The sequence below is a fragment of the Typopeltis vanoorti genome, chromosome 20 (genome assembly GCF_054136105.1).
Source record: "Typopeltis vanoorti isolate ZY-2024b chromosome 20, IOZ_Tvanoo_1.0, whole genome shotgun sequence".
Taxonomy (NCBI): Eukaryota; Metazoa; Arthropoda; class Arachnida; order Uropygi; family Thelyphonidae; genus Typopeltis; species Typopeltis vanoorti.
The window spans coordinates 101,207,122-101,226,174 of NC_143568.1; the positions used below are offsets into that span (position 1 = coordinate 101,207,122).

Below are 19,053 nucleotides of genomic sequence, written 5' to 3' on the forward strand. Positions count from 1 at the left end.
ACCTATTAAACTAATTATTTTAGGTTAGGAACATAAGCTGTTAATATCTACTCTTATGTATACTGATTTATTATACCCATAAAATGGCCTTAATAGGTAATTTGTTATTTAATGAAACTGCAAAAACTGAATGTCTGTTAATGAGATTTATGTGCAAAAGCAATAAATCTTAATTTTCATCTAACTCTAATAAACTACAATGCTGCTTTAGCACTCACTCACTGCTAGCACAAAAAAAAAAAAAAAAAAATGCTTACATCTAATATGCATGATTTAACTTGCATGATTAATGTTTCTCACAGAAAAGGCAGATATGCAAATTAATCTCTTGAATAATATTGAAAGAACTTTTAAAGATGACAAATAGTACTATTTTTTAGAGGTGTGAAATATTTTGCAGTTGAAATACACAGAAATATACAATAATTAACAATTTCCATCTGGTCCACTCATAACCGGATGAACATACTTCATTGTTAAAATGAATAGTATTATATGCATTTAGACTATTTTCGTAGAAAGGCTTATATGTTGGTTATACATGTTTACTAAATAACTTAAGGAATTCACAACGTACAGTAGAATATAAATTAAATTAAACTTTAATATATATTTCCACTATTTCGGCAACGTCACATTGCCACCTTCAAAGGAAGTTAAGATAAACACACATGCACACAGGCACTAACCACAGTAAATGAGGACAAAGAGAGGAAGCTATTGTTTCTCCTAAAAGTCTTGATGGTGCCTTCTAGCGGGCTATGTAGGTATTCTTGGTTGCATGAGACTGCCCCAAATTTGGGAGAAGTACATCAGAAGACCTTCAGCCCAATGGCCAAGAATACCTACATAGCCCGCTAGAGGGCACCATCAGGACTTTTAGGAAACACAATAGCTTCCTCTCTTCATCCTCATTTACTGTGGTTAGTGCCTGTGTGCACGTGTCTTTATCTTAAGTTCCTTTGAAGATGGCAATGTGACATTGCCGAAATATCGGAAATATATATTAAAGTGTAATTTAATTTATATTCTACTGTACGTTGTGAATTCCTTAAGTAAGCATTTAGACTAGTAGCCAGAAAGACCAATTTGGGCAATCCATTTAAACTTTTTGCTACTCATGAAGTTGGGAAATTTTGTTCTACTACCTTTTTATCCAAACAATGTCAAATATGATTATCTCCTAGCATCTTGTCCTTCAATCAAATACTTTTCCCATATGCACTCATATTCTATAATCCACACTCCCTGAACCTGCATTCATAAGGAAGTGATGCAAAATATCAATATACGCTGTGACATGCCTTACCTGCTCATCTTAAAAGCACTGGGTTATAGGAACACTTTATTGTCAGTTCTTTTTATCACAATGTAGTTTGTTGTGGAGCTTCTAGTATTTAATTGCAACAGAAATGTTGTCACAAAAGAAACCTGCTATTGCTTATATCAAAAAATCAAACTATATTTTGAACATAAAATAGAGAACATAAAAAAAATCAATGCCTGCTCTAGCTCTATTTGTTTATGTAAACAAATGGAGTAGAAGAGAAATAGAATTTTTTGTCTCCCTTTTGATGTATGCCTCACTACTCAGTTTGACTGATTACAGTCAAACTGAATTGTGTGATCTTGCTATGGATTTGTCAACAATCCAAGCAGAACTTACAGCATCTAGGGTGGAAGGGTAAAATTTACTTGAGAAAAATAAGTATTTCTATGTTTTTACAATTGAATATTTTTAAATATTCAGAAAACAATATTTTATATAAAGAATGTGGGGAAAGACAGATTGTCTGTTCTGTTTCAATGGACTACAAAATGAAAAAAGACATTACATTTAGCTATGCTGAAGTGGCATAAGACATTTCATTCAAGATAGCTAAATGTAATGTTTTTATATTTTGAAATTCAAATATGGGAGCCTGTCTGACACACACATGATTTGTGGGAAGAAGAGAACAGGAAAAGATCTTGGCTTAATGCTACACAATATGTGGCGAAGACAATGCAAAGGATGACTGCAATAATGAGAAAAATATTATTATTATTACCCAAGACCGCATGGAGTCAAAGACTCATCTAGGAGGTCCTTTTATCAAACACACAGCTCATCATACTGAGAATTTGAGTGTGCTTTAAACACACTCAAATTCTCTGCAGATGCCACAATCTTAGGCAAGGCATTCCAATCATTCACAACTCTGCATGAAAAAAAACCTGCTTCCCACTCCCCTACTCACACCCTCCTTATACAGCTTCCAAAGGTTAGAAACTACCTTAGTCAGCCGCCTCTGGACCCTCTCCAACATCTCTTCATTCCTCAAGCACCAGCTATCCTGAGGGAAACTTCGATTAGTCTTTCGCCCCTATATCCTGGTCTGACGATCGATTTGCATGTCAGAACCACTGCAGACCTCTATCAGAGTTTCCTCTGGCTTCGTCCTGCCCAGGCATAGTTCATCAAGTTTGTTTCTTTTATTATATCTTGGACCAGTCAAACTATTATGCATGTATTTAGTTGCCTTAGGTGGTGGAGAGATAAAGTTGTTTTTGTTATTTAGAATTATAGCAGAAGCAACTAAAACTATTGTATCATGTCTTATCTACATGTTCTGGCTGGTTTTCTTAAGAGAAAATTCCTTCAAACTCCCATGAAAAACAGGGTAATTCAGACGAAAAGCCTTATAAATGTTCTTCCATAGTCCAGGCAAATTTAAATCCATGTCTTTCTAAACCAAAGGGCATCTTCAAAACTGACTAAACTATGTGGAGACTCCTTGGAGAGATAAGGAAAGTATGATACAAATTTGGAGGTAGGTAACAAAAATGTCAGAACCATGAAGACTGTCATGCCCTGATAGCTATTCTCCAAGGAGACTGCATTCCCCAGTCAGTATTGTTACAGATTAACTTCATGAAATCCATAAAGAAACCTAAGCCCGATTATTCAAATCAGTATGTGGGATTTGAAGACAGATCGAGGGAATGTAGTTTGCAAAGCTTTATGAATAAGATGAAAAGAGGGGATATGATTGAAGCATTTAAGTTGGTAAAGGGTTGTTACCAGGTTTTTGTGGAAGAAATTTTTCACAGAATGGGAGAGGGGGGGGTTAGACATGGGGGACATCCCTGGAAGCTGTATAATGATGTGCTTTATTATGTAGACTATACTGTCTATGCATATGTCAATCATTTGTGTCTTCTTCACAAACTTGAAAATCCATATAAGAAAACAGGGCTATTGAAGGCTGTCTCAAACTATTTATAATGAGCAAGATACCAAGCTTTTCTGTAGAGAGTAATGGGGATTGTATTGTCAGAGAAGAGAGCATATGGACAATGAATGAATGAATTTAAAATATAGTATGACAAATGTGATTAGTTTTAACTCTAGGGAGATCTGAATAGATATAAATGTGTACAGTTTATTTTAAATTATTGAATATCTGGACCATGGATATTAGATATAAGAATAAACTGAAGGAATAATAATTCTCAGGGTCTCAGATAGAGAAAGAAAGGAGAGAAATATATAATTGAACAACTCAAGATATTAATCAGGAGCTTTAGCAGAGTTATTTCCAGAAATTGAATAAAATTCTTCTCATAAGGAGAGCAGGGAGTGATGTTTTAACAGCAAGTCAGTGATGAGTGACCAAACAGTGAATGAATTTAAACTGCTGTGTATGTAACAGAATGGATTTCACATAATGCACCTGACTTCATTATTCAAGCAATGATAACCATTTCCAAAACTAGTACCAGTTCCGAGTTACTTATCCTTTGTATTAAAAATTTGATTGAGCTTTTTCAATCAAAATACAATAAAAATTTCCTCCTAATCCTTTACAAGTGGAATGTTAATAAGTAAAAAAATGAAAAGTATCTGAAAATATGCATTTTCATCTCCAAATATACATAGTATAGCATTCTGAATGACATCTCGAGATATAATATTCACTGAGAAATTAAAATGCTCTTGGAGAAAATTACTATAAAATAGATATTGTAAATATTTTTGTACTAATCTCGTCCATTTTTAACAGCATATCATATCATATATACATGCACAAATGATTAATGTGTTAATTTTGGCACATACTTAGCACAAGTAACAGTAGCATTTATGTGAAAGAATTTTCTCTAAAAGATTCTCACAAGAAATTCAGCTGCCATGAAGTCACGTTTAAATACTGGTCAAGCTGACTTTCAACTGGTCTTTTTTTGTTTTTACACAAAATAGTACAATAACACTAATGTATAGATCTAATCTTGTTTAATTCTTATAAGCACCATAGTTCTTTTTTCTCTTCTTTTTTTTTTACACTTAATTTTTACATCTTAAAACTCTGAGGAATAGAGCTGGTGGATCGCCTTAGAGTAGATGGGCTGAAAATAAAAATGTTTCTCATTAATGTAGAAAATAGTGTCATGTTATTATATAAAAAACAGAACAAATATATAAATAAACTATTTGCACATAGGTATTATTGCAATTTTTCAATCTTTAACTTAAGTATAAACTATTGCATTTTTAATTAAACATTTCAGTGAGCTATGCCAGTCTGACTCAACACATTGCCCTTAGGATGGAAAGAATTTAACTATTAGTAAGTCAACAGTTCCTTCCCCTCCCCCCACACAGACAAACACTTTTTCCTCCTGCAAAACAAAAATCTTCCATATGAAAGCATATGACAAACAAATATAAGGGCTGCTAAAGGGTTATCAATGTGCAATGTATGTAGCCTCTTGCAGTCAAGTTTTCCTGACCTTCCTGCAGTATAGCCTGTTTCCAAAAACTTCTGGCAAACCTGACAAGCACTGCTATTGTAAAAGCATACCTTTCCCAGTTGGAAGAAATGCAAACTAGACTGCTAATTAATGTCTCTCATTGCCTAGTGAAATACCACCACCTTGCTTATTAGAAGCCTGAAGTAGCTGCAGCCATGTTTGGTCACTAGAACAAGGCTTCCAGTCCCCCATCTCTTCCCACATGCAATGTGAGTGATACCCTCAGTGACATATCAATCATATTGTATAGGCCTAGACTCTCCCCCCATTGGAGGGTATAGCAGTATGACAGTTCTGTAAGCAGGTCACTAGGTAGGGCATGCTAATAGCAGAGTAATGAAGGTAACGTATGTTCTTATATTCTCGTATGTTCTTTCGTGTAGTTATATCAGTTACTTTAATAGTTTTTGTGGGCATTATGTTTGCAAGTCTGTCATCTCTCACTGTATGTCACATTTTCTTTTATCTCTTCTTCTCTCGATATCACGGATCACAATCCAAAGAAATATGACTTTACTGCAGATCACAAAAATTCTCCCACAAAAAATAGTTTTAAAAAATCCAACCATGAAACAAAAAAAAAAAAAAACCACTAACATTAATTCTTACCAAAAAAAAAAAGGTTTCTGCAGCCTAAGCAGCAATATAAGCAATGTGCACTACCACTTACAGTCATCAAAACCCCTCAACTAGCAACTATTGTCCACCTTAACTGCCCAAACTACAGTAATGCAGTAAAAGGAAAAACTATATTGCAGCTCAAAAGTGTTAAAATACTTCAGCTTCAGTCAATAAATTTACATTTATTAATATTGTTATGTTATGTTAATATTGCTAGTGACAGCCATTTTCATGTCCACAATTCCAGCTTATTCAAATCACTTTGCAAATATTGCATGTCATTTGTCAAATCCTTCCCAATGTCATTAATATAAAGATTGAATAACAATGAGCCAAGGACTGATCCTTGGAGTACATATCACTGGTCACCTTAAATCTTGGATTCACATCCCCCATATATCACTTTTTGATATCCATCAGTCAACCATCCTCTTATTCATACTAATATTTTATAATCTAATCCTATGTTCTTCAATTTATGCAAGTCTTCCATGTTATATCCTGTCAAAAGCCTTAGCCAAGTCTAAAAGTATCATAATGTATCCATTCCCCCTCGTCTAACTCAAAATCAACATTTTATAAAATGTGAGCAAGTTGCTGAAACATGACCTCACCTTAGTAAACCAATGTTGCTCATTGCAAATTATAGATTCTCTGTCAACCCATTTCTGCATATGAGCTCTTACTAACTTTTCAGAAATCTTCACCATCATTCCAGAGATATTGCAATGGGATTATCATACTCTTTCCACTCCTGTGGAAGCTTTCCTGTTCTGAGACTCAAATTATATAGCATGGTCAAAGGAACAGCCAGTTCTGCTGAACACTTTTCGCATCCATGTGATATTATATCAGCCCCTACTGCTGAAATTAAAATTCAGATGGTATAACAGCTCTAGTAACTCATAGTACTCATACCATCTGGGTTTCTTCATGTGCTGATAAGGTAGCAGCATGCTCAATGTTGCATACACCAGGTTGCTAGCTTTTAGCACTCATTAGCCGAACAATCACTTCAAGTTCAAGCTCATACAGTAAACAATTAACACATTCAGTTGAACTAACCATAAAAATGACAATGAGAGTGAAATAAATAAAAAAAAAATTTTTAATCCTTAAATTAGACAAATAAAAGGTGTTAGATTTTATTCACTAGCACGGGAATAGAATTGCTAGCTGATCTAGAATAGGGTCCTGTAATAGGAGGCTGAAATCAAACAGATTTTATAGGGGGAAAAGTATAATGTCATTTCTTTTAGTGTTGCACGGTGATCAGCATTCATTTTAGAAATTATGGACTTTACAACCGTGTTATAAATAACTCTTTTAATTTCCCAACGTTTCGACTTTCATATTAATGTTATCATCTGGAGTATATACAAGGACAAGCTGAGTTATATTACACACAGTAAAATAGAAAAAGAATGATTTGATCACTGGTTATTCTACTGGCATGACCTCTAGTGAAAAAAAAAATACAAATTAATTATTTAGAAACTATATCAAAGCTAAATTCTATTTAAGGTAACATGAGAAAAACATTCTTTCTTATAGATAGTATACTAACTATCTATTTAGTACTACTTAGTAGTACTAGTTAGTACTACTTACTAAATGTTGGGAAATTAAAAGAATTATTTATAACACAGTTGTAAAGTCCATAATTTCTAAAATGAATGCTGATAATCCATGGAGATTCAACCCACAAGCAATGCAATCAATACGATAAGCTGAAGATTCATGTTTTGGATTTGATCAATAGATAGTATACTTACTATCTATAAGAAAGAATGTTTTTCTCATGTTACCTTAAATAGAATTTAGCTTTGATGTAGTTTCTGAATAATTAATTAATTTGTATTTTTTTTTCCACTAGAGGTCATGCCACTAGAATAACTGGTGATCAAATCATTGTTTCTCTAGCTTACTGTGTGTAAGCTTGTTCTTGTATATTTGTATATACTCCAGTTGATGATCTTAATATGAAGATCGAAACGTCAGGAAATTAAGAGTAATTTATAGCATGGTTGTAAAGTCCATGTCCATAATTTCTAAAATGAATGCTGATCACCGTGCAACACTAAAAGAAAGGATTCTGATAATCCATGGAGATTCGACCCACAAGCGATGCAATCAATACGGTAAGTTGAAGATTCATGTTTCGGGTTTGATCAATCGACTGGCTTTTTTAAAACAATGTAGGGACAGCAATATTATTCCGAATTGCATCAAACTAAAGAGAAAATTTACCTCAACAAAGGCGCAAAGAATATACCACTGCATGGAGAAAGTGTTACCCAGAGAAGAGATCTAGGCTACAAGAAAAAACTTAATCGCTACTCTAAATCAGGTACAAAATGAAAAATCTGAACTTTCAAGTTACTTAAACGCTGATATTTGGATTATCCTCGAAAAGATTACGGACAACATGGCGAACCACATCCTTCAAACTAAGAAAGAAAATCTCATATACAAATTTCATAGACTAAAAGCTCGACAAAACCAATACACATATTCGAATTTCTCCATAGTGAATGTTTAACAACTAACAAGAAGCACCAGGGGCCACCAATCACTGACAGGTAACAGTAACGTAGTAAACCTATCCAACCACGCCTTCTCACTACTTAGCAAAGGTCTAAATTTTGTTAGCACCCAGATCGATGAACAAACTGGATTTTATTTGTAATATTAAAAGAGGCTTAAGGTTCATCCCAAATAACATAGCAGACAAAATACATTTAGAAACTGCCAACATTTTAAATATAAATCATAAGAAAACAATAACAAGTAACTTCAAAACACAAATTAACAGCGGTGAAATCACTAAAATCAAATCCGAACAGCATAATAACTAGAGCTGATAAAGGAAGTGCCACGGTTATTCTAAACCGAACCACTTATTTAGAAAAAATGAATCTGCTAGTCTCGGACAATAGTACATACCAACATGTTAACTATGACCCAACCAATAGAATAAAAAAGAAAACAGAGAAATGACTTAAATCAATTACTACATGGCCAGAAGACACAGTCAAAAAACTACTTCCGCACTACGCTTGTTCCCCAAGAATTTACGGCCTACCAAAAATACACAAACAAAACACACCACTCCGGCCGATAGTCGAAGGTATAGATAGCCCAAATCACCTAGCCAAGAAATTAGCAGCAACACCCAAGGAGTTAGTAGGTCATTCCCCCTCCTATATCAGAAACACACAACACTTCATAAACATAATCAAAGACATTACATTAGAAAAAGATGATTTATTAGTCAGTTTTGATGCCTCTGCCCTCTTTACAAATGTCCCAATCAATGACACAATACTTCTTTTACAAAACAAATTTCCTCCAGATATCATGGCGCTCTTTGTGCATGTATTACATTCTGGTTATTTTGTTTGGCAAAATGCTTTCTACCTACAAAAAGAAGGCACAGTCATGGGCTCGCCATTATCCCCCCCTATTGCTAACTTTTATATGGAACATTTTGAGCAACATGCTCCAGATTCCTCTCCTTTAAAACCCAAAGTCTGGTTTAGATACATTGACGATGTTTTCGCGATCTAGTCCCATGGCCGCCAGACAATAGACACTTTCCTCAGCCACCTAAACAAACAACACAAACGCATACAGTTCACAATTGAGATTGAAAAACAGAACACACTTCTGTTTCTACTCACATGTCTTCTTTCTGGTAGTCTTCATTCACTGTGTACCAGAAGCTGAGCAAATGGGAGTTGAGAACGAGAGTGCCAGGGGAACGGTCGTATTTCAGGGAGCTCCCGAAAGCTAAGTACAATTTTGAATGGAAATTAGAATAAATGTTAAAAATCATAACGTAATATTGTCTAAATTTGGTAGCGTGTTGTGCCTGTGTGATTTTGGTGTAAATTCCGTAAATTAATTTAGTCTTTAACGATACGTTTCATATATTTGAATATGGCGCCAATGCGACGTAAGATAATGGCGTCCAAAAATACGACGCCATTGTTCAAAAACTGTAGTGTGAGAGAGTTTGTCCGGTGTGATGTGTGTGGAATGTATGCATTCCCGAATGAGTCTGGAGTATGGGTTGAAAGTGATAGTGGTGGGAGAATGTGTAGAAAGTGTATGCAAAGTGAGGAGTCGAAGTATGTGTCAGGTTGTGAGACAGTTATGGTCGAAGAAAGCCAGAATGCGAGTGAAAATAGTGGCTCGATAGGGAATTGCGGTGTACAAGATGGCAATGTGAGCGGTGATCTAAGAAAGAGTGAGAGCAATTATACAGAAAGAGAAAATGGTTTGAATGATAAAAAAAATGAGGAATTATTTGTAGGAAGTGAGATCGCTAGGCTGCGCGCAGTGATACAAGATGCGCAGCGGCAATTAGAGCACCTGCAAAACTCTTTCCAGAGTGATTCGGCTAACGGAAATAAACAGCGTGGGCGAGTTTCCGAAATGAAGGAGAGAGTATTGTATGGTGACTCGTTATTAAGAGGAGTAATAGATGGGAGTGTAACTAAATCGTACTTGCCGGGTGCGAAATTTAAGGATGTAAGTGAGAGCATTAGAGTGCAAAAACAGAGGGTGAAAGAAATAACAATTGTGGCTGGTACGAATGAATTGAAAGGTGATAAATTTTTTATGAGAGAGGACTTGAAAGTATTGTTAAAGGTAGCAAAAGAAAAGAGTGACAGAGTTAGAATGGTGAGTCTGTTACCGCGCTATGACAGAGAGGAGTTTAGAAGGAGGGCCATAATCGCAAATGATATTATGCGCAGGTTATGCGGACGGTGTGGTGTGGAATTTGTGGACGTGTGGAATGAGTTTGATGGGCGAAAGGACTTATACAAGATGGATGGACTGCATTTGAATGGACTTGGTGTGCGGAGACTGGAAAAAGTGTTGCTGAATGAAGTGAAAATGGATGTGCAGAACCAGGGAAACTAGAACTACCAAGGAGGGGGGGGAAGTGGATATCCAGACATCAGTGAGACAGTTGAGTGTAAAAATGTATATGATGTACCTGAGCCAGCAATAAGGACAAAAAATGGGAATGGGATATTTAGAATAACGCATCAAGATAGGGGTGGGACAAAGGGAACACTGCAATTCATGTATACTAATGCCAGGAGTATTAGGAACAAGAAGGAAGAATTTTTGGCCTTGATTGGCTCTTCCTGGCCACAGGTTATTGGCATTAGTGAAACATGGCTGACGGAAGATGATATAGTTAGTGGGATAGAATGTGTAGGTTATAGTATGTTTAGGAGGGACAGAGAGAATAAAATTGGGGGAGGGGTGTTATTGATGATAGCTGATGAACTGCAGCCAAGGAGAATTGAAGTATTGCAGGATAGCGAAAGGAGCTCATTTGAGGCTATTTGGTGTGAGATTGATACTGGCAGAATAAAATATACAGTTGGGTGCTGCTATAGACCAGGTGATGGAATAGATGGTGGAGATGGTATGCATAAACAAATTGATGAAATGAGTGGAAGGAGGGTAATTATTATGGGGGATTTCAACTATGGTAACATTGATTGGAAGGAGGAGAGGACACATGTGAGGAAGGAAATGGATTTTATTCAATTATTAAGGGATAACTATCTGAAACAGCATGTAATTGAAAATACTAGGGGTGTGAGAGTGCTTGACCTGGTAATAGTATCTGAGAATTTGACTGTAATGAATATGACCATGTTGCCACCTATTGGTGAGAGTGATCATAAGGTCTTGACCTGGGAGGTGGCTAAAGGTGTGAAATTTGTGATTAAGACAGGGCATATGTGGAATTACTGTGCTGGCAAGTATGGCAAGCTTAGGAGATTGCTTGGATCAGTGCCATGGCATGTACAACTGCAAGGGCTGGATGTCGATAGAGCATGGGAAGTGATCAAAGAGCATTTACAAGAGGTTATGGCTGATTGTATACCTAAGGTCCGAATAGTGAAACAAGGAGGGGTTAAATGGATGAATAACACCATTAAGCTTGAGCTGCAAAAAAAGTAACAACTATGGAGGGAATTTAAAGAAAGGGGTGACCTGCAGGCACACGAACGGTATAAAGTACAGGCTAGAAGGGTAACGAGTGTGGTAAAAACAGCAAAAGCCGATTATGAAAGGAAACTAGCTATTCAAGCAAAAGAGAATCCCAAACAGTTCTTTCAATATGCTGCAAGCAAGAGAAAAACTGTACATGGCAAAATGATTTTAAGGAATGACGATGGTAAAGAGTTCACTGAACCAGTCGATATAGTGGAGTTACTGAGCGCGCACTTTGCAAAAGTATATCATCCAGGTGGTGACGTTGAAAAAATGAAGGAACCATTAGTTTATATGGGAATTGTGATGAATGAAGTGGAGGTGAATAGTCTATTACAGAACCTTAATGTGAATACATCTGTGGGATTGGATGATATACCGGCACGGGTCTTGCATGAAGCGGCTAATGAATTATCAGTGCCCTTGACCATGTTGTTTAATCTGAGTCTCAGGTCTGGCTTAGTCCTGAAGGAAATAGGGGAAAATAGTTCCACTGCATAAAGGAGGATCCAAGACTATGGTTGCAAATTACCAACCGATCAGCATATCAGGAGTCGTTGTCAAGGTCTTGGAGAAAGTAGTCAAGGGAAAAATACAGGAATGGATTGATGAAAATGAGATACTGTACAGAGGACAGCATGGCTTTGTGAAGGGTAGATCATGCCTCAGTAACTTGCTCAAGTTTTATAACAGGGTGACGGCTGAACTGGATAAGGGAAATGGGTTTACAGTGATACTGCTGGACCTGGCAAAGGCGTTTGACAGGATACCACATGGAATTCTAATCCGTAAACTACAACATATGGGAATGGATATAGGGTTGGTGAGATGGATAGCTGGGTGGTTGATGGAGAGATGTCAAAGAGTAGTTTATTCAGGAGTAGAGTCCAAAAAACAGCCTGTGACTAGTGGTGTGCCACAGGATTCTGTTCTTGGACCACTGCTGTTTAATCTGTTCGTTAACGATATAGGGAATGGTCTATGTGGGACAGTTCATTTGTTCGCTGATGATGCAAAGTTGGGTAGGGCGATAGTGAATGCAGAAGATGTCAAAGTCTTGCAAGATGACTTAGATAGATTGGAGTTCTGGACTAAGGAGAATGGATGTCAATTTAATGTGACAAAATGTAAGGTTATGCATTTCGGAGTGAAAAGATTAGCAGCAGTATACCACATTGGTGGAACTGTACTCCAAGAGATTGATGAGGCCAGGGACTTGGGAGTGTTGGTGGATAGGGAGATGAAGTTTAGGGGGCACATTGCGAAAGTAGCTAAATCAGCTCATCAACTCACTTGGTTGTTGAAAAATACCTTGACGAGCAGAGAAAAACAAGTTATTGTACCTCTGTACCGAGCCCTGATAGGACCTCATCTCGACTACTGTGCCCAGATTTGGTCACCTCGGTTCCTTCTTGATGGGGAGGAGGTTGAGAGGATCCAGAGGCGAGTGACTAAGATGATAGCAGGTCTATGGAATGCACCATATGAGAACAGGTTGAAGATTTGTGGGTTGCAGAAACTAGTTGATAGGCGAAAAAGGGGAGATATGATTGAGACATTCAAATTGCTAAAAGGATTCTATAGGATTAATTCAGATGATATTTTTGAGATCAGGACTGGTGGTGGGAGAACTAGGGGACACCCATGGAAGCTGGGCAAGAGCGTGGTTAGCAGGGGTGTTAGAGCTGGGTTCTTTACTTTTAGAGTGGTAAATGAGTGGAATAAGCTGCCAGAGTCTGTTGTGGGTGCTATGACAGTGAGCGAGTTCAAGGCAAGGTATGATAGATACTGTGAGAATGTTGAACAGCTGTGTGAACATGATGTTTAGGGCCTCCCTCGATGAGTCTAAGGACTCCTGGAGTAGCCCGTGGTAATAATAATAATAATAATAATAATATACACATAAACTCCTACCACCACCCAACACAATAACTAGGTGGCATTAATACTCTAAAAAACAGGGCTTTGAAGATCTGCTCCAGTGAACAAGCTCTGAAAGATGAATTTAAAGTTATCAGCAATACTTTTCTAAAAAATGGTTACAGCCAAAACACTATTAACAAAATTCTCTGAAGACCTCAATACAAAACAAAGATAAACCAGACTACAATAAAACTATAACCATTCCTTACATTAAAGGGACATCAGATAAAATAAACAGAATACTACAAAAATACAACCTCAAAGCCACCTGCAAAATTAAAAAGCTTACTCAACTCATCCAAAGACCCACTCCCTCTGCTGGCCCACCCTGGAGTATACTGTATTTATTGCACCTGTAATATACCATATATAGGGGATGCACAATTCCTATCAGACAAAAGGAGCATAAACGACACATTAAATATAATAACTATGGTGAAGCTGGCCTTTCGGATCATGACCTGAACACTTTACACAGAACTGACTGGAAAAGCACCAGTTCTTTACATCACATCAAAACATGGTATGAATGCAAATTTAAGGAAGCCTGTGAGATTCTTATCAACCACCCCAATCTGAACAATAATGATGGTCTAAAAATCCCAAGCATATGGAAGGCACATATTCAACTTTTCTCTCTAAGAGTTAACTATAAACAGGACTGTAGGTAATCCAGAATCCTAAATCTAAAATAGCAATTGTAATGTTAAAAATAGAACATCATTGTTACTGAAACAAGACTATCTATAAGAAAGAATGTTTTTCTCATGTTACCTTAAATAGAATTTAGCTTTGATGTAGTTTCTAAATAATTAATTAATTTGTAATTTTTTTTTTTCCACTAGAATCATGCCAGTAGAATAACCGGTGATCAAATCATTGTTTCTCTAGCTTACTGTGTGTAATGTAACTTAGTTTGTCCTTGTATATTTGTATATACTCCAGCTGATGATCTTAATATGAAGATCGAAACATCGGGAGATTAAAAGAGTTATTTATAACACCGTTGTAAAGTCCATAATTTCTAAAATGAAAATGTATAATGTCATATTATACTATTAATATTATTATTACATCCTCCATGGAGTTGGCAGACTCATCGTGGGAGGTTCATTCAACTGACAACATATTTATCATATAGAATCTTAAAATCTTTAACATTACTTGAATTAACTACATATTCTGGTAATGTGTTCCATTCACTGGCAATTCTCCATTTAAAAAAAATCTGCTCCTCACCACACTTTTACACAACTTCCAGGAATTACCTCTGGTTCTTCCCCTCTCACCATCTACTTGTTTTATAATCCCCTCTTGATTAATCTGATAAAATCCTCTAACTTAAATGTCTCTATCATATTTCGCCTCTCTCTCTCTCTCCCTATCCACCAAACTCTGCAATCCACATTTCTTTAACTTCTCTCTCTCCACAGCCAGGATTCCAAAGTCCTCATATTGTCTTAGTCACTCGTCACTGGACCCTCTCCAACGTCTCCACCTCACAATGAAAACCAGGTGACCAGATCGGAGCACAACCACTTCCTTATCCTTACATGTTAGAGTACTTCTTATCATGGCAGCACTATGATGTACAGCCTTTGCAACACTAGCAATATGCCCTCTAAACTTCAGTCTACTGTCAACCATCGCTCCCAAATCTCTAATCTCATCCACTTCCTGCAGTAAGGCACCATCAATATAGTACACAACCTTATATTTCTACACTCCAAAATGCAACACCTTGCACTTATTGATATTAAAACTACAACCCCATTCTTTTGCCCAATTAAAAAATCTATTCAAATCTTCCTGAAGAGAATTAACATCAGAAGTGCTACTTATAATTCTTCCCATCTTTGGATCATCAGCAAACAACTGAATATCCTCAGTCAGTCCACATGATATATCATTTACAAACAAATTAAACAGCAGGGGCCCAAGAACAGAACTCTGAGCTATGCCACTGGTTACTCTGCTTTTTTGAGACACTGCTCCATACCAAAAAGTCATCAAAACTTGCTGGTATCATTCAGAGAGCCAATATCTGATCCCTCTAACCAATATACTATCTATTCCCATCCTCAGCAGCTGGTACACCAACTTATCATGTGGTAATCTATCAAATACTTTGCAAAGTCTAAGAATATCAATGTATATGATTCTCCCTTACTTAACACACTTGTCACTTTATCATAAAATGCAAGTAAATTACTGAAACAGGACCTACCCTTCATCAACCCAATCCTGTATTCTATTCCTTACCAATCTCTCCAAAACCTTGACTACAACCACAGTTATACAGACTGGCCATGGTTGGACACTTCTGTTCTAGAACCATGCTGTGGAATGGTACTATTTTGCCTTCTTTCCACTTCTTAGGAACCCTGCCCACTGCAAGACTTTCATTAAATAACCAGGTCAGGGGCATAGCCACTGTATTGCACATTCCTTAAAAATATGTGGTGATATGTCATCAATTCCCACAGCCTTATTCACATCTAACCCAACCAACATCTGCTACACCTCTGATTATTTCACTTCCAATTCTCCTAATACTTGCCTCCCTTCTATATGAGGGTGTTCTGAAAAGTTCTCAGCCTAACAATGAAAAAACGAATTTATAATTTCAAAATTATTTTTCAACATAATCTCCCTTAAGACTAATGCATTTTATTCCAGCGATGCTTACCAGCGCCATTATCCTGTCCCAGTAGTGGTTCTCAGTAAGATCTGCAAAATACCCTTCTACAGCAATCACTTCTTGATTCGAAGAAAAACTCTGACTAGCAAGGAAGAGTTTTAGGAAGAGATAGAAGAAGTCAGAGGGAGCCAAATCTGGGGGAATAAGGTGGATGTTCCAACAATTCATAGTGCAGATCCCTTAATTTTCCCACTGCCAAAACACCTTTGTGGGCAGGTGCATTGTCCTGATGAAAGATGATTTTTTTCTTCTAGCCTGGTTAAAAGATCGGAATAATATTCATGGTTATTGTTTTACCCAGGCTAGAAGAAAAATATCATCTTTCATCAGGACAATGCACCTGCCCACAAAGGTGTTTTGGTAGTGGGAAAATTAATAAACTAATAATTATAAACTAATAAATCAAGATAATTAATAAACAAAATGCCTTTAGCATACAAAAACACTGATGCATGACCTTTCCTGCTGACGAAACAGACTTTGTCTTCTTTGGCACTGAACAAGGCTTCTGTCCACTGTTTTGACTGCTGTTTGGATTCTGGTGTGTAATGGTGAATCCAAGTCTCATCCATAGTAAAAATGGACGCACAAAATCAGTTTCATTCTTGTTAAAACGCTCCAAGCACTGTTCAGAGATTTTCATGCGAGTGCGTTTTTGATCTGCTGTCTATAGCCTCAGCAATTTCACGCACTCTGACTCACCGGTCATCCAATACCATATCGTGCACTTGATCAATGATTTCTAGTGTTCTTACACATTTTGGATGTCCTTCACGTGGATCATCTTCAAAGCTGGTAAGGCCACGTTTAAACTCAGCAGCCCATTTCTTAATTGTTGGAAATGAAAGAAAAGAGTGCCCATAAACTTTTATGAACTTCGAATGAATTTCTTTTGGTGTTAAAGCTTCTTTTACAAAGAAATTTATAACTGCCCGATACTCAATTTTATCCATTTCAAGAGATACAGACAAAGCTTTTTTACTTCAGACAGCTGTATAAAACAAACTACTTGATAGAATGACTTGCAATTTCACATGGATGCTTATGACAGATACCAACTAAGAAAAAAAATCTCTTGCCGATAGTGTTGCCATCTATGGTCGAGAGCTTTTCAGACCACCCTCGTATATTGCACTGCATCATTCACACCAGTATGATAAATGCTGATAATGTTCTCATTCAATAATTCCACTATATCCTTTGTAGCTGTTAGTCTCTGCTGCCATGACTATCCACCAATTCTGGAAAAAGTTAACCTCGGCCTGACCAGCCAATCTCCTCCTACAATGCACCTTTTCTTTCTTTACCATGCTCATCAACTTTTTAGCTTCTAGCCTATACTTTATACTCCTCATGGATCTGATCACCACCGACTGTTTTGTACCTCCTCTGTAACATTTTCTTTTCCAGCACAGCTTGCTTAATTTCACTGTTCATTCATCCATTTCACTCCCATTCTATTTACTCGCTTAACCCTTAGTATGAAGTCATACACTGACTTTATCAGATACTGCCTTTTGCATTGTCATTTCCATGCATTGTCAACATCTTTTCTGCTCAGCTCATCTACCCAACATACCGATGCTAACTGACTACAGAGCTTCCTATAATCACCTGCATTACACTTGCACATGTATCCATTTTTGACAGTAACCTTTTCTCATTTCATCACTTCCCAAACAAGTACCTCATGATCACTCTCACCAACTGGCAGCAGTGTCAACACTTCATTAACAACTACATCTTGTGAAGTTATCACCAAATCCAAAACATTAAAGCCTCTAGTTGCTTCAACCACATGCTGATACTTATCTCCCAGAAGTTCCACAAACTCGATCTCCTTGTTCCCAACTATCTCCTCCTTCCAGTCTATATTCCTGTAATTAAAGTCTCCCATCAGGATCACCTTCTTTTTACATGCCCAACTAATTTGCCTAAATATTTCACAATCGGTATTCTCTGCATTCCAACAGCATCCTATCAGATATATTAACGTGTTCATTTCAACTGCACACCACACAGATATTCAAAATCTGTGCATGCACTATAAACTTCCACACTTTGTAGACACAATTCCTCTGCAATCATTAACAGCACTCCCCTCTCCTCTTTTCACATTTCTATCCTTCCAGAAAATTATATATCCTTCTAGTTCTATTCCCAACATCACATCCTCCTCAGACAGACAAGTTTTGCTTATTCCGATTATTTCTGAGCATACTGTCTCAATCAATGTAACAAACTCAGCTCTCTTGTTTCGAATGCTCCTTGCATTTGTGTATAAACCAACATTCTCTATTCTAGCTGCTGCACCACACCTCTCTCTTTGGTCTGATCACTCCCATTTCCCTGATCCTAACTGATTTCCATTCCTACCTGTGTTATCCTCACCTTTATGCATTCCATCATCTTGTGCTACTGCAAGCACATCTTCACTCATATCCATCTTCCTCCTGCTGTACAATCTGTTGATTTGTACTATCCTGCTTCACAGGTAGACTGATCATTTGCTACATTAACTTTTTGACTCTGTGACTTCTCAGAAAACAATAGCCTTTCTAAATGCCCAACCACCAAGCCCATTCAAATGTAATCTATCAACTTGTACAGCAGGAGGAAGATGGATATGAGTGAAGATGTGCTTGCAGTAAAGTGCACAAAACATGCTTTCATGGTGGAACAATGAAGCAAATAACTGATGCATTGCAGAAAAGGAAATACCGGGCATCAAAATTAGTGGTAGTCATGGATGCAAATAACTTGGTTAGGGAGAAAAAGAATGTTGATAGAAACTTGAGGAAATTGTTGCAGCAGGTAAAGAAGAATAGTATTGTTGGGAAAGTCACAGGCATGTTGCCCAAATTCACTCCACAGATTTACAAATCTAATCCCCTTTGCCTCACGCAACTCAACCATCTTACTATTTGTTATCTCTGCTCTCCTTCTCAATTCCCTGTTGTCATATTTGGGCAACACGCCTCCCAACA

The 19,053-nt window shown here is 37.0% G+C and overlaps 1 protein-coding gene across 1 annotated transcript in view; it reads right to left on the minus strand.

The window, feature by feature from the left end:
* Positions 1 to 944: 944 nt before the first annotated feature.
* The window catches only part of LOC150095720 (uncharacterized), a 245,880-nt gene continuing 227,771 nt past the window's right edge, over positions 945 to 19,053 (minus strand). The window contains exon 15 of the mRNA XM_090409701.1: positions 945 to 4,389. Coding sequence (XP_090265827.1) covers positions 4,335 to 4,389 — 55 coding nt within the window. The 3' untranslated portion in view covers positions 945 to 4,334. The remainder of the gene's footprint in view (positions 4,390 to 19,053) is intronic.